General features: G+C 44.5%; 1 protein-coding gene across 2 annotated transcripts in view; it reads right to left on the reverse strand.

The window, feature by feature from the left end:
* The window catches only part of tbc1d8b (TBC1 domain family member 8B), a 97110-nt gene that overhangs the window by 15099 nt on the left and 66664 nt on the right, over positions 1–15347 (reverse strand). For both annotated transcript variants that reach the window (XM_086001720.1, XM_086001710.1), the window contains 3 exons: positions 11677–11917; positions 4666–4731; positions 1662–1751 (listed from right to left, as the gene is read on the reverse strand). In XM_086001720.1, the coding sequence (XP_085857846.1) occupies positions 1662–1751; positions 4666–4731; positions 11677–11917 (397 nt within the window). The remainder of the gene's footprint in view (positions 1–1661; positions 1752–4665; positions 4732–11676; positions 11918–15347) is intronic.

Below are 15347 nucleotides of genomic sequence, written 5' to 3' on the forward strand. Positions count from 1 at the left end.
GTCATCCTCAGTTCCGAGGGACTATCTAAGAAGACTGCAAGGATCAGTGCTTGGGCTTCAGCTATTTACAATCTATATTAATGACTTGGATGAAGGGACTGAGTGTAATGTATCCAAGTTTGCTGATGATACAAAGTTAGGTGGGAAAGTAAACTGTGAGGAGGACGCAAAGAGGTTGCAGAGAGATATATAGACAGGTTGACTGAGTGGGCAAGAACATGGCAAATACAATGTGGGGAAGTGTGACGTTAGCCACTTTGGTAGGAAAAACAAAAAAGCTGAATATTTTTTGAATGGCGAGAGACTGGGACATGTTTGCACTCAGAGGGACCTGGGTGTCCTTGTACATGAATCACAGAAAGTTAACATGCTGGTACACAGCAAGCAATTAGGAAAACAAATGGTATGTTAGCTTTTGTTCCAAAGGGATTAGATTACAAGAGTAAAGATGTCTTACTACAATTATACAGGGCATTGGTGAGGCCACACCTGGAGTACTGTGTACAGTTCTGGTCTCCTTACCCAAGGAAAGACATACTTGCCATAGAGAGAGTGCAGTGAAGGTTCACTAGACTGGTTCCTGGGATGAGAGGATTGCCCTGTGAGGAGAGATGGAGTAGACTAGGCCTATATTCCTTAGAGTTTAGAAGAATGAGAGGTGATCTCATTGAAACATATAAAATTCTTAAGGGGCTTGACAGGGTTAATGCTGGGAAAATGTTTCCCCTGGCTGGGGAATCTAGAACACAGGGTCACAGTCACAGAATAAGGGATCGTCCATTTAGGACTGAGATGAGGAGAAATTTCTTCACTCAAAGGGTTGCGAATCTTTGGAATTCTCCACCTGAGCGTGCTGTGGATGCTCAGTTGTTGAGTATATTCAAAACAGGTGTCGATAATTCCCTTCATTCCCCAAAATTTAAGGGATATGCGGATAGTGCAGAGAGGTGGAGTTGAGGCAGAAGATCGGCCATGATCTTGTTGAATGGCGGAGCAAGCTTGAAGGGACAAATGGCCTACTCCTGCTCCTATTTCTCATGTTATTATTTTTAAACCCAGTGGCTTTAATGCAACCATCCTGCAGTGCTGAGGTCAAACTCACAGCTCTAATATATATCCTCTGTTTACTAGAAATCAATAAAGCAAGTCTGTCAAACACAGCTTATTTTCAACAGAAAATGCTGGAAAAACTCAGGTCAGGCAACATCCGTGGAGAGAAATTTGAGTTGACGTTTCGGGTCGAACCCTTCTTCAAAACGACCCGAAACGTCAACTCAAATTTCTCTCCACGGATGTTGCCTGACCTGCTGAGTTTTTCCAGCATTTTCTGTTGTTATTTCGGATTTCCAACATCTGCAGTATTTTGCTATCGTACAGCTTATTTTCATTTGAAGATGAAGTTCAGCTTGTAGGTCTATTCCACTCTGTCACCAAGGTGTGCCAAAGTGTGGACAGTTTTATATTGTGAACCAACACTCACTTACAATTGTGTGATGATTGCCCAAACTCATGCCTTACATGACCCTTGCATTTACCAGGAGACATTGTAGAAGAGACTGAGCACAGTTTGCATCTCCCCACAATAGTACAGCTGCGATCAGGAATCAAACCCAATCATTTAAATTTCACTAATCCAGACCAAAAAAAAACACAATACAAACCATTGAGCTGATCACCATGAGTCAATGCTTCATTAAGAAGTTGTGGCTGTTTTGAAGCTGCAGGAACTGCACTTTCATCTTCAGTGAATGCTGCAAGCAAACGACATGCACAGTCAAAATCCCGAACCATCATTAACTGCGATAAGAACTTGCATTTACATCTCCTCAGGACATTTTAAAGTGCTTCACAGTCAATTAATTACTGTCGAAGTGTAGTCATGGTTATATTGACAAACCCAGCAGCCAAACTGCACACAGCAAAGTCCCACAAACAGCAAATTAGACAAGCGACGCAAGTTAATCTGTTTTGGCTAAGGGATAGCTGGTGGCAAAGGCATGGGGAGAGTTCGCCTGCTCTTTGAATAGAGCAATGGGATCTTTTACAAAAAGGCCTCAGTTTAACGTCTCATCAAAAGACAACACCTCTGACAATACGACACTCCCTCAGCACAGAACTGAACTGTCAGCCTAAGTTACAGGCTCACTCTGAACCCACGACCTTCTTACTCAGGGCTATGCCAAAAATGAACATTTCTCTTCAGTGAATTTCAATCATTTTATTAATCATAGAATCAGACATTTACAGTACAGAAGGCGGCCATTCGGCTCATCTTGTCAGTGCCGGCCGACAAAGAGCTATCCAGCCTAATCCCACTTTCCAGCACTTGTGCCGTAACCTACAAGGATACGGACCATCAAGTGCATATCCAAGTACTTTTTAAATGTGATGAGGATTTCTGCCTCTACCACCCTTTCAAGCAGGCCCCCACTACCCCCTGGGTGAAAAATTTCTCCTCAAATCCCCTCTAAACTTACAAATTACTTTAATTCTATGCCCCCTGGTTATCGACCCCTCTGCCAAGGGAAATAGGTCCTTCCTATCCAGGCCACTCAATTTTATACACCTCAATTAGGTCTCCCCTCAGCTTCTTCTGTTCCAAAGAAAACAACCCCAGCCTATCCAATCTTTCCTCATAGCTAAAATTCTCCAGCCCAGGCAACATCCTCGTAAATCACCTCTGCACCCTCTCTAGTGCAATCACATCCTTCCTGTAATGTGGTGACCAGAACTGCACGCAGTATGCTAGCTGCTGCCTAACTAGTGTTTTATACAGTTCAAGCGTAACCTCCCTGCTCTTATATTCTATGCACTTTCCATACCTCGGGAGCCTACGGTCAACAAGGGCAGACGTCAATAATGAAGTCCAACACCGCCTTCAGTGTGCCAGTGCAGCCTTCGGTCGCCTGAGGAAGAGTGTTTGAAGACCAGGACCTCAAACCCGGCACCAAGCTCATGGTCTACAGAGCAGTATTGATTGCTGCCCTCCTATATGCTTCAGAGGCATGGATCATGTACAGCAGGCACCTCAAAGCACTGGAAGGATACCACCAACTCTGCCTCCACAAGATCCTGCAAATCCATTGGCAGGATAGGCACACCAATGTCAGTGTTCTTGCTCAGGCCAACATCCCCAGCATCGAAGCTTTGACCACGCTCAATCAGCTCCGATGGACGGGTCACATTGTCCGCATGCCCGATACAAGACTCCCAAAACAAGCGCACTACTCGGAGCTCCGACACAACAGGAGAGCCCCAGGTGGGCAGAGGAAACGCTTCAAGGACACCCTCAAAGCCTCCTTGAAAAAGTGCAACATCCCCACCGACACCTGGGAATCCCTGGCCCAAGACCGCACAAAGTGGAGGAGAAGCATCCGGGAAGGTGCCGAACACAGTCTCTTCGCCGGGAGCAAGCGGAAGCCGATCGCAAACAGCGGAAGGAGCACACGTCAACCCCACCCACCCGCCCCTTCAACCACCGTCTGCCCCACCTGTGACAGAGACTGTAGGTTCTGCATTGAACTCAGTCACCTGAGAACGCATTTTTAGCGTGGAAGCAAGTCATCCTCGGTTCCGAGGGACTGCCTAAGAAGAGGAGAGAAGATATTCTATGCTTCGGCTAATAAAGGCAAGTGTCCCGTATGCCTTCTTAACCACCATACCTACCTGTCCTGCTACCTTCAGGGATCTGTGGACATGCACGCCAAGGTCCTTCTGATCCTCTGCACTTCTCCGTGTCCTACCATTTATTGTGTATTCCCTTGCCTTGTTAGCCCTCCCCAAATGCATTACCTCACACTTCTCCGGATTGAATTCCATTTGCCACTGTTCTGCCCACCTGACCAGTCCATTGATAGCTTCCTGCAGTCTACAGCTTTCTTCTTCATTATCAACCACATGGCCAATTTTTGTATCATCTGCAAACTTCTTAATCATACTACATTCAAGTCCAATCATTCAAGTCCAAGTCATTGATATATACCACAAAAAGCAAAGGACCCAGTACTGAGCCCTGCGGAACCCCACTGTAAACAGCCTTCCAGTCACAAAAACACCCTTCGACCATTACCCTTTGTTTCCTGCCTCTGAGCCAATTTCAGATCCAACTTGCCACTTTGCCTTGGATCCCATGGGCTTTTATTTTTCATGACCAGTCTGCCATGCGGGACCTTATCAAAAGGCTTGCTAAAATCCATGTAGACTACATCAAATGCACTACCCTCAAATAAACAATCAATTTTATTCATCCCTTCCCTCAACTCAAATTTTCGCTCCTGAACAATGCGACTGTCAAAAGGAGGACACCTGCAGCCCTCAGTTCGTCAGCCAAATGGCCACTTTTCAGGTCTATGCCTGGACAGGTGATGTGACACAGCCAAGCCAATTCTGTCCTCACCCAACAGCCGCACAATAACATTTTTCTAAGAGCTACAGGGCAACAACTTCAGCTTTCAGCTTATTGCAATGGTAATTACATGCAGTTAAATGCTTAAAGGAATTTGTCTCCTGTTAAATATAAAATGACTGATCTTCACTATAATATGAACTGATGTCAACCATAATTACTCCATGTGAAATACAATTTTCTGGGATTTCAAGAACAGTATTAATTTGGAGTTTAATTTTGTAATACTCAAGTGGATTTCCAGTAATTACTTGACTTACCTGGTGGAATATGTAATTTAAAAAGTAATTTCAGTTTGTCTGTAAATGATCCATTGTACATCACATCTGCAAGAGAAAAAACTGAATTAGTAAATATGTAACTCATGATCTCAAATCCTTTATGGTTTTAATGATTTGAGCCAAGAATAAAGATAAACCGCTCTTTGCAATTTAGACAAAGTATAAGAAAGCCCTCAGTGAATGTCATGCATCCTTCTTAGAACATCAAGTAGCTGAAATTTACATAATTTCTTTGAAGCAGTCCACGTCTGCATAAAGAAGTACTCTATAGTCCACGTCTGCATAAAGAAGTACTCTATCAGTGGGTACACAGGAACAGGAGTAGGCAATTCAGCCCCTCGAGTCTGTTCCGCCATTCCATTAGATAATAGTATTAGGTACCTCAACTCCATTTTTCCACCTTTGTGCTATCCCTCAATACCCTTATCCAACAAAAATCTATCGATCTCAGTCTTGAAAATTTCAATTGCCCCAGCATCCACAGCCTTTTGAGGGAAGAGAGTTCCAGATTTCTATTACCGTGTGTGTAAAAAGTGTTCCCTGATTTCACTCAGAAATGGCCTAGCTGTAATTTTACGATTATGCCCCCTTGTTCTAGATTCCTCCACCAGAGTTAATAGTTTCTCCGTCTCTACTCCACTGTTCTCTGTAGCCGCAACAGAGAGTTCCGAAGACTGTGTTACCTGCCCGGTGCCAGAGTTAAAGACATCGCCTCGCGGCTGCAGGTTTCAATTCATGCGGCACTGGTACCAGGACTGGGGAAAAAGAGAGCTGTTCCGTTGGGACAGGCTCCACTTAAACTGGGCTGGGACCAGTGCCCTGGTGAACTGAATAACTAGGGCAGTAGACAGGGCTTTAAACTAATGAAGGGGAAGGCACCCAGAGGATTCAGGAAAGAGTAAATTTAAAAGCAGCGAGAGAAATGTCAAAGCTCTAGAGCAGAGTAGAGTTTTGGGTAAAAAGCAGAGTGGGTCAGGAAGGGGCTCAGAGTAACAAAGATAATACGGCATCAGTGACTTGGGTGACATCAGGGAAAAATAGAAATAAGTCAAAGCTAAAGGCACTATCTGAATGCGCAAAGCATTCGCAACAAAATAGATGAATTAATAGCACAGATAGAAATTAATAGGTTTAATCTAATAGCCATTACGGAGATGTGGTTGCAATGTGGTCAAGGTTGGGAACTAAATATTCCAGGATACTTAACTTTTAGAAGAGATAGGCAAAATGGAAAAGGAGGAGGGGTAGCCCTGATGATAAAGGATGGGATAAAGAAAGAGAGTAGAGAGAAAGGATCTTAGCTCCGAAAATCAAGTAGAATCAGTTTGGGTGGTGCGAAGAAACAGCAGAAAACATTGGTAGGAGTTGTTAATAGGCCCCCAAATAGTAGTTGTAATGTAGAGCAGAGTATAAATCAGGAAATTACAGGCGTACATAACAAGAGTAATACAGTAATCATGGGGGGCTTTAATCTACATAGGCTGGGCAAAGCAAATTTGCAGTAATAGTGTGGAGGACGAATTGATGGAGTGTATGCAAGATAGTTTTCTAGATCAGTATGTTGAGGAACCAACTAGGGAACAGGCTATTTTAGATCTAGTATTGTGCAACAGGAAAAGGTTAATTAATAACATAAGAACATAAGGATGAGGAGCAGGTGTAGGCCATACGGCCCTTCGAGCCAGCTCCGCCATTCAGTAAGATCATGGCTGATCATCGACCCCAACTCCACTTTTCTGCCCGATCTCCATATCCCTCTACTCTTCTAGAATCCAAAGATCTATCTATCTCAGCCTTGAGTCAGCATTCACAGCCCTCTGGTGCAGAGAATTCACCCGGAGTGAAGAAATTCCTCCTCATCTCCGTCTTAAATGGCCTACCCCTTACCCTGAGATTATGCCCTCTAGTTCTGGACACTCCAGCCAGGGAAAACAACCTCTCAGCATCTACCCTGTCAATCCCCTTCAGAATCTTGTAGATTCTGGTGGCATAGTGGTTAGCACTGTTGCCTCACAGCGCCAGGGACCCGGGTTCGAATCCGGCCTCAGGTGACTGTCTGTGTGGAGTTTGCACATTCTCCCCGTGTTTGCGTGGGTTTCCTCCGGGTGCTCCGGTTTCCTCCCACAGTCCAAAGATGTGCGGGTTAGGTTGATTGTCTATGATAAATTGACCCTTAGTGTTAGGGGGATTAAATACGTGGGGTTACGGGGATAGGGTGGGATGTGTGTTGGTGTAGGGGTTACGGGGATCGGGTGGGATATGTGTCGGTGCAGGCTCGATGGGCCGAAATGGCCTCTATCTGCACTGTGGCGTTTCTGTGACTCTGTTTCAATGAGATCACCCCTCATTCTTCTAAACTCCAGAAAGTATAGGTCCACTCTACACAATCTCATCACGTCAGCCTTCTCATCCCAGGGATCAATCCAGTGAACCTTCGCTGCACCGCCTCCAAGGCAAGTATATCCTTCCTTGGATAAGGAGACCAAAAGGCGGCGCATCAGTGGGGGGAGCATTTTGGTGCTCGTGACCATAATTCTGTTAGATTTAAGGTAGTTATGGAAAAGGACATGGATAGACCCGGAATAAAAATTCTAAATTGGGGAAAAGCAAATTTTGCTAAGCTCAGAGGGGATTTAGCCAGTGGACTGGAAACAGCTACTTGAAGGTAAAGCAGTGGGAGGCATTCAAGGAGGAGATAGTGAGGGTTCAGAGCAAATATGTGCCCTTAAAGAAAAAAAGGTGGGTCTAACAAATCTAGAGCCCCCTGGATGTCTAGGGACATACAGGGTAGGATAAAGAAAAAAGGAGGCGTATGACAGGTACCGAGGGCTAAATACTCCAGACTCTTTAGAGGAGTACAGAAAGTGCAGGGGTGCAATTAAAAAGGATATTCGGAAAGCAAAGAGAGAGCATGGAAAATTCTTGGCAAGTAAAAATCAAGAAAAATCCAAAAATGTTTTATAAATATATTAGAAGAGGATAACTAAAAGAAAAGGTAGGGCCTATTAGAGATCATGAGGGTAATGTGTGCGTGGAGGCGGGAGATGTTGGTAGGGTTCTTAATGAATACTTTGCGTCTGTTTTCACAAAGGAGGGGTGAAGCAGACATTACCATTAGGGGGAGGAGTGTGAAATATTAGATGAAATAAACAGTGAGAGGGGAAGTATTAAGGGGTTTAGCAGCTTTAAAAGTGGATAAATCCCCAGGCCGGGATGAAATATATCCCAGGCTGTTAAGTGAAGCAAGAGGAAATAGCAGAGGCCCTGACCATCATTATTCAATCCTCTCTGGCTTCAGGTGTGGTGCCGGAGGACTGGAGGACTGCTAATGTGGTACCCTTGTTTAAAAAGGGAGAAAAGGATAGACCGAGTAATTACAGGCCAGTCAGCCTAACCTCGGTGGTGGGAAAATTATTGGAAAGAATTCTGAAGGACAGGGTAAATCTTCATTTAGAAAGACACGGATTAATCAAGGATAGTCAGCACAGATTTGTTAAGGGAAGGTCGTGTCTGACAAACTTGATTGAATTTTTTGAGGTGGTAACAAGGAGGGTAGGGCCTTTGATGTAGTTTATATGGACTTTAGCAAGGCTTTTGATAAGGTTCCACATGGCAGACTGGTCACGAAGTTAAAAGCCCATGGGATCCAGGGCAAAGTGTCAAGTTGGATTCAAAACTGGCTCGGAGACAGGAAACAGAGGCTAATGGTTGACGGGTGTTTTTGTGACTGGAAGGCTGTTTCCAGTGGGGTTCCGCAGGGCTCAGTACTAGGTCCCTTGCTTTTTGTGGTATATATAAATGATCTAGACTTGAATATAGGGGGTATGATTAAGAAGTTTGCAGATGATACTAAAATCGGCTGTGTGGTTAATATTGAAGTAGGAAGCTGTAGATTGCAGGAAGATATCAATAAATTGGTCAGGTGGGCAGAACAGTGGCAAATGGAATTCAATCCGGAGAAATGTGAGGTAATGCATTTGGGGAGGGCCAACAAGGAAAGGGAATACATATTAAATGGTAGGATACTGAGTAGTGTAGAGGAACAAAGGGACCTTGAAGTGCATGTCCACAGATCCCCGAAGGTAGCAGGCCAGGTAGATAAAGTGGTTAAGGCGGCATACAGAATGCTTGCCTTTATTAGCCGTGGCATAGAATACAAGAGCAGGGGGGGGGGGGGGGGGGGGGGTTATGCTTCAACTGTATAAAACACTCGTTAGGCCTCAGCTAGAGTACTGCGTGCAGTTCTGATCACCACATTACAGGAAAGATGTGATTGCACTAGAGGGTACAGAGGATTTTAGAATTCAGCAAAGAAGGACCAAGAAATTGATAAAGAAAGGGAAAATAGAATGAGAGTAAACTAGCGAGAGACATAAACAGACTGTAATAGCTTCTAAAGGTATGTAAATGGAAAAGTAAATGTGGGTCCCTTACAGGCTGAGACAGGAGAAGTTATAATAAGAAATAAAGAAATGGCAGAGAAATTAAACAAATACTTTGTGTGTCTGTCTTCACGGAAGACGACGCAAAAAACTTCCCGGAAATAGTGGCGAACCATGGGTCTAGCGAGAATAAAGAACTGAAAGAAATCAGCAATAGTAACAAAAGTACTGGAGAAATTAATGGGACTGAAAGCTGATAAAGCCCCTGGACCTGATGGCCTACATCCTAGGGTTTTGAAAGAGGTGACGATAGAGATAGTGGATGCATTGGTTATCATTTTCCAAAATTCCATAGATTCTAGATCGGTTCCCACGGACTGGAAGGTAGCAAATGTAACCCCACTATTTAAGAAAGGAGGGAAGAGAGAAAATGGGGAACCACAGACCAGTTAGACTGACATCAGTGGCAGCGAAAATGCTAGAATCTATTACTGTATTAAGGACGTGGTAACAGGGCACTTAAATAATAATAGGATTGGGTAGAGTCAACACGGATTTATGAAAGCGAAATCGTGTCTGGCGAATCTGTTGAGTTTTTTGAGGTTGTAACTATCAGAATAGATAAGGGGGAAACCAGTGGATGTGGTGTATTTGGATTCTCAGAGGGCATTCGATAAGGTGCCACACAGGAGGCTATTAAACAAAATTAGGGCTCATGGGATTGGGGGTTATATACTAGCATGGATTGAGGATTGGTTAACGGACAGAAAACAGAGTAGGAATAAACAGGTCATTTTCGGGTTGGCGGGTTGTAACTAGTGGGTTCCTGCAAGGATCAGTGCTTGGGCCTCAGCTATTCACAATCTATATCAATGATTTGGATGAGGGGACCAAATGTAATATGTCCAAGTTTGCTGATGATACAAAGCTGGGTGGGAATGCAAGTTGTGAGGAGGATGCAAAGAGGCTTCAGGGGGATATAGACAAGCTGAGTGAGTGGGCAAGAACATGGCAACTGGAATATAATGTGGAGAAATGCAAAGTTATTCATTTTGGTAGGAAAAATAAAGCAGCAGAGTATTTTTTAAATGGTGAGAGATTGGGAAATGTTGATGTTCAGAGGGACCTGGGTGTCCTTGTACATGAATCACTGAAAGTTAACATGCAGGTACAGCAGGCAATTAGGAAAGCAAATGGTATGTTGACCTTTAAGATGATTTGAGTAGAAGGGTAATGACGTCTTACTGAAATTATATAGGGCCCTGGTGAGACCACACCTGGAGTATTGTGTACAGTTTGTCTCCTTACAAAAGGAAGGATATACTTGCCATAGAGGGAGTGCAACAAAGGTTCACCAGACTGGTTCCTGGGATGGGGGGGATTGTCCTATGAGGAGAGATTGAGTAGACTAGGCCTATATTCTCTGGAGTTTAGAAGAATGAGAGGTGATCTCATTGAAACATACAACATTCTTACAGGGCTTGACAGGGTAGATGCAGGGAGGATGTTTCTCCTGGCTGGGGAGTGTAAAACCAGGGGTCACAGTCTCAGAATAAGCGTTCGGCCATTTAGGACTGAGATGAGGAGAAATTTCTTCACTCAGAGGGTGGTGAATCTTTGGAATTCTCTACCCCAGAGGGCTGTGGAGGCTCAGTCGTTGAGTATATTCAAGTCAGAGATCGATAGATTTTCGGATATTAAAGGAATCAAGGGATATGGGGATAGTGCAGGAAAGTGGAGTTGAGGTAAAAGATCAGCCATGATCTTATTGAATGGTGGAGCAGGCTCAAGGGGCCAAATGGCCGACTCCTGCTCCTATTTCTTATGTTCCTATCAAATGCCTTAATCATTTTAAACACCTATTAGGCCACCCCTCAACATTCTAAACTCAAGGGAATACAAACCAAGTTTCGGCAACCTGTCCTCATTATTTTAATCCTTAAAGCTCCGTTATCATTCCAGGTCTGAAGGTGGTGACTCAAGTGAGACTGTGATCCATGGGCACTAACAGCCATGTTGTACCTCACCCAGTCACTCCTTATGGTGGAGTCTTTATATCCATTTGCATTTTCCAGCAGTGGTCGCTGGATGCAATTAGCAACAAGAGCCCTAACTGATTTCTCCCTTCCATTACCAAGTGGCACAAAGACCAAGTAGACAATTTGCCATTTGCCCGAGTGAGACCAGCTGGTTTAACAGACGAGGGACTGATCCGTGCCACCCTGCTCTGCATGGCTCAGCACTACACTAGCGGCGCATTCAACCAGATATATAAAACATAAGTCAGAGGTGGGGAAGTCTGCTGATTTTTTTTTTTTTTAAATATAAAAAGGAACCCAAAATCTACTGACTGAATTCCTCCTTTAGGGAGTCTCTTGATTTCAGATTTAGGCTGCACGTACACTATTAACTGCAGCTTCGATATGAAGCAATACCGCCTTTACACGGTCTCTACAGTTGCACTGCAGACTCGAGATTCCAGAAATATCAAAAGGTTAAAACATGTTCATGTACAGATATCCTCCCATCACATTACACAGGAATTGCTTATGGCAAAATATCAAGCTCTAAAAAAGATATCCACAGTTTGAAAAGCAAAATGTTTTACCGAGAACACATGAAAACTCTTTGAAATTGATGAGACAGTCAGTGTTCTCATCCATAAGCCGGAAACTCCACAGTGCTAACGAGTCTGCATTTGCAGAGTGGGCCCACGGACTCAGGTGCATGAACAGCATGCAGTACTGTTTACTGTCAATCTGGTACTGCTCTAGATATGGGAGACTGGAGTCATGGTGCTGGAGCGCTGGACTGTGTGGAATCCAGTAGCAACTTAAAAAATGCTCCTTCTGCAAAAAAGGGAGAGAGAAATATTTAAGACTCTCAGATCAAAAGATAATTGCTCTAGTCATATTGAACAAACCTTGTTAGACAAGGCAGGTTTTTGAAGAATGGGTTGTATAGATTCCAACAAAGGGTTACAACTTTATATATAGATTGAAAAGAAGTGAGGAATAAGTACAGCTCAAGGTTGAGAATCTATGAAAAAAGTCATGAGGTCCTGCTTTACCTAAAGCTAAATTATCACCAGTTCATTCAATACACGCGATACTGTGTTACTGAACAACAACTTGTATTTATATAGCACCTTCAACATAGTAAAACATCCCAAGGCGCTGCACAGGAGTATTTTAAGACTAAAAATTTGACACCGAGCCACAGAAGGATAAATTAGTGCAGGTGACCAAAAGCTTGGTCAAAGAGGTAGGTTTGAAGGAGCGTCTTAAAAGGAGGAAAGAGAGGCGGAGAGGTTTAGGCAGGGAATTCCAGAGCTTAGGGCCCAGGCAACAGAAGGCACGGCCACCAAAGGTTGAGCGATTATAATCAGGGATGCTCAAGAGGGCAGAATTAGAGGAGCGCAGGTATCTCGGGGAGGTTGTGGGGCTGAAGGAGATTACAGAGATAGGGAGGGGCGAGGCCATGGAGGGATTTGAAAACAAGAATGAGAATTTTGAAATCAAGGCGCTACTTAACCGGGAGCCAATGTAGGTCAGCGAGCACAGGAGTGATGGGTGAACGGGACTTGGTGCGAGTTAGGGCACGAGCAGCCGAGTTTTGTACGACCTCAAGTTTACGTAGGGTGGAATGTGGGAGGCCAGCCAGGAGTGGGTTGGAATGGTCAAGTCTAGAGGTAACAAAGGCATGGATGAGGGCTTCAGCAGCAGATGAGCTGAGGCAAGGGCGGAGGCGGGCGATGTTACGGAAGTGGAAATAGGCGGTCTTTGTTATGCTGCGGATATTGCGTCGGAAGCTCATTTCAGGGTCAAATATGTCACCAAGGTTGCGAACAGTGTGCATTTCAGCCTCAGACAGATGTAAGGGAGAGGGATGGAGTCAGTGACTAGGGAACGGAGTTTGTGGCGGGGATCAAAAACAATGGCGTCGGTCTTCCCAATATTTAATTGGTGAAAATTTTTGCTCATCCAAAACTGGATGTCGGACAAGCAATCTGACAATTGAAAGACCGTGGAAGGGTCGAGGGAAGAGGTAGTGAGGTAGAGCTGGGTGTCGTCAGCGTACATGTGGAAACTGATGCTGTGTTTTTGGATGATGTCGCCAAGGGGCAACATGTAGATGTTGCAGGTGGGGGCCAAGGATAGATCCTTGGGTGACACCAGAGGTAACGATGCGGGAGCGGGAAGAGAAGCCGTTGCAGGTGATTCTCTGGTTACGATTAGATAGATAAGAATGGAATCAGGCGAGTGCAGTCCCACCCAGCTGGACAACGGTGGAGGCGCGTTGGAAAAGGATGGAGTGATCAACCATGTCAACAGCTGCAGACAAGTCAAGGAGGATGAAGAGAGATAGTTTACCTTTGTCACAGTCACAAAGGATGTCATTTGTGACTTTGATGAGAGCCGTTTCGGTACTGTGGCAAGGGCGGAAAGCTGATTGGAGAGATTCAAACATGGAATTGTGGGAAAGATGGGCACAGATTTGGGAGGCGCTATCACATTCAAGGACTTTAAAAAGAGGAAAGGGAGGTTGGAGATGGGGCAGTAGTTTGCAAGGACGGAGGGGTCAAGGGTTGGTTTTTTGAGGAGAGGGGTGATGACGGCAGATTTGAGGGAGAGGGGGAAAGTACCTTTAACAATACCAGGAGAGAAACGTTAATAATATCAGCTAACATGGGAGCCAGAAAAGCAAGTTGGGTGGTCAGCAGTTTGGTGGGAATAGGGTCGAGGGAGCAGGAGGTGGGTCTCATGGACCAGATGAGCGCAGAGGTCATGAGGGGAGATCGGAGAGAAACTGGAGAAAGATGTGAGTTCAGGGCTCGGGCAAGGGGGAACCTTAGAAGAAGTTTGGCCCAGTGGGCTAGGGGAAGGAAGGGAAGTGGCAGAGGCAGCTGAATGGATGGTCTCAATCTTGGAGACAAAGAAGTCCATGAACTCCTCACAGTTGTTATCGGAGGTGAGGGTGGAGACGACAGGGGAGAGGGGTTTAAGAAGATGGTTAGCAGTAGAGAATAGGAGCCGGAGTTTACCTTTACATTCCAGAATGATTCTGGAATAGTGAGCAATTTTGGCAGACGAGAGCAGGACCCAATAATTCGTTATGTGGTTCATGCCAGATCTGGCGATGAAGTGCCAGATATGGAGCTTTTTTGATTATGGGAAGTTAAATGCACAAATTAATGTCATGTTGATAGTGGCAATGCTTTATTTAAAAAAAGTTAAATTCAAGAAAATGTTTATATCACAATTGTGGATAGTGATCATTGGTAACCTATATAATTTAAAGTAGTGTGCATACAGCGTCACGCCTTTCAGAAGATATCACAACTCCAATGCGTCGCACAGCGTAGGAACACGAGTCGAATACTCAGCCCCTCGAGCCTGTTCCGCCACCTGTAGAGCCCTCCCTCAAAAAATGTAGTTGGCTCAAGTAACAATTTCCCAGTTAAGTCAAAATATTAGACTGACTAAATGCGAGCAAATCACAAGTAGCATAAAGTCCAAATTAGGAACAAGTTAAACAGCGTTAAATTAAGCCATACATTCTCTCTCTTCCTCCCACACCCCCAAGGCTACAGGTTATGAATGGGCAATTACCACAAATCGAATACATGGCGCAACATTCTTTACACGGTTTCTGGTCTCCATTTTCTTTCTTCACTTAGGATTAGTACATACAGCTAAAAACATTTACAAGATAACACAATTTACTAAACTTACTCACAAAATTGGTAATTTGGTATTCCAAATGTCTGCAATAAGTTTCCCCCATATGACCCTGCCCTTTTGCCTGAGGCCTGAACTGGAAGTTTTACCTGGGCTTTGGGTGCCAGTAACATCCAACAAATTCAACAAAGATGCACAATGGGAGTTCTAATTTTAACTCCTGTGGCAACACAAACACCCAAAGTACACTGTGGCAACCTACTTCTCATGGCAACCAAGAAAAATTCCTGCAGAGTGAAAGGAGCGCACAGCAAGGGGGAGGCACAGAGACAAAGAGGGGAGAGAGGGGGAGAGCGCCATACAGACAGAGAGACACAGGCACAGAGAGGGACAGAGAAGAACAACAATTTGCATTTACAGAGCACCTCTAACATAGCAAAACATCCCAAGGTGCTTCGCAGGAGTGATTATCAAACAAAATTTGACACTGAGCCACATAAGGAGATATTAGGACAGAGAAGTAGGTTTTAAGGAGAGTCTTAAAGGAGGAAAGAAAGGTGGAGAGGTTTAGGTAGAGAATTTCAGAACTCGGGGCCTG

The sequence above is a fragment of the Somniosus microcephalus genome, chromosome 1 (genome assembly GCF_052327205.1).
Source record: "Somniosus microcephalus isolate GS21.2 chromosome 1, FLI_Smic_1.0, whole genome shotgun sequence".
NCBI classification, from domain to species: Eukaryota; Metazoa; Chordata; class Chondrichthyes; order Squaliformes; family Somniosidae; genus Somniosus; species Somniosus microcephalus.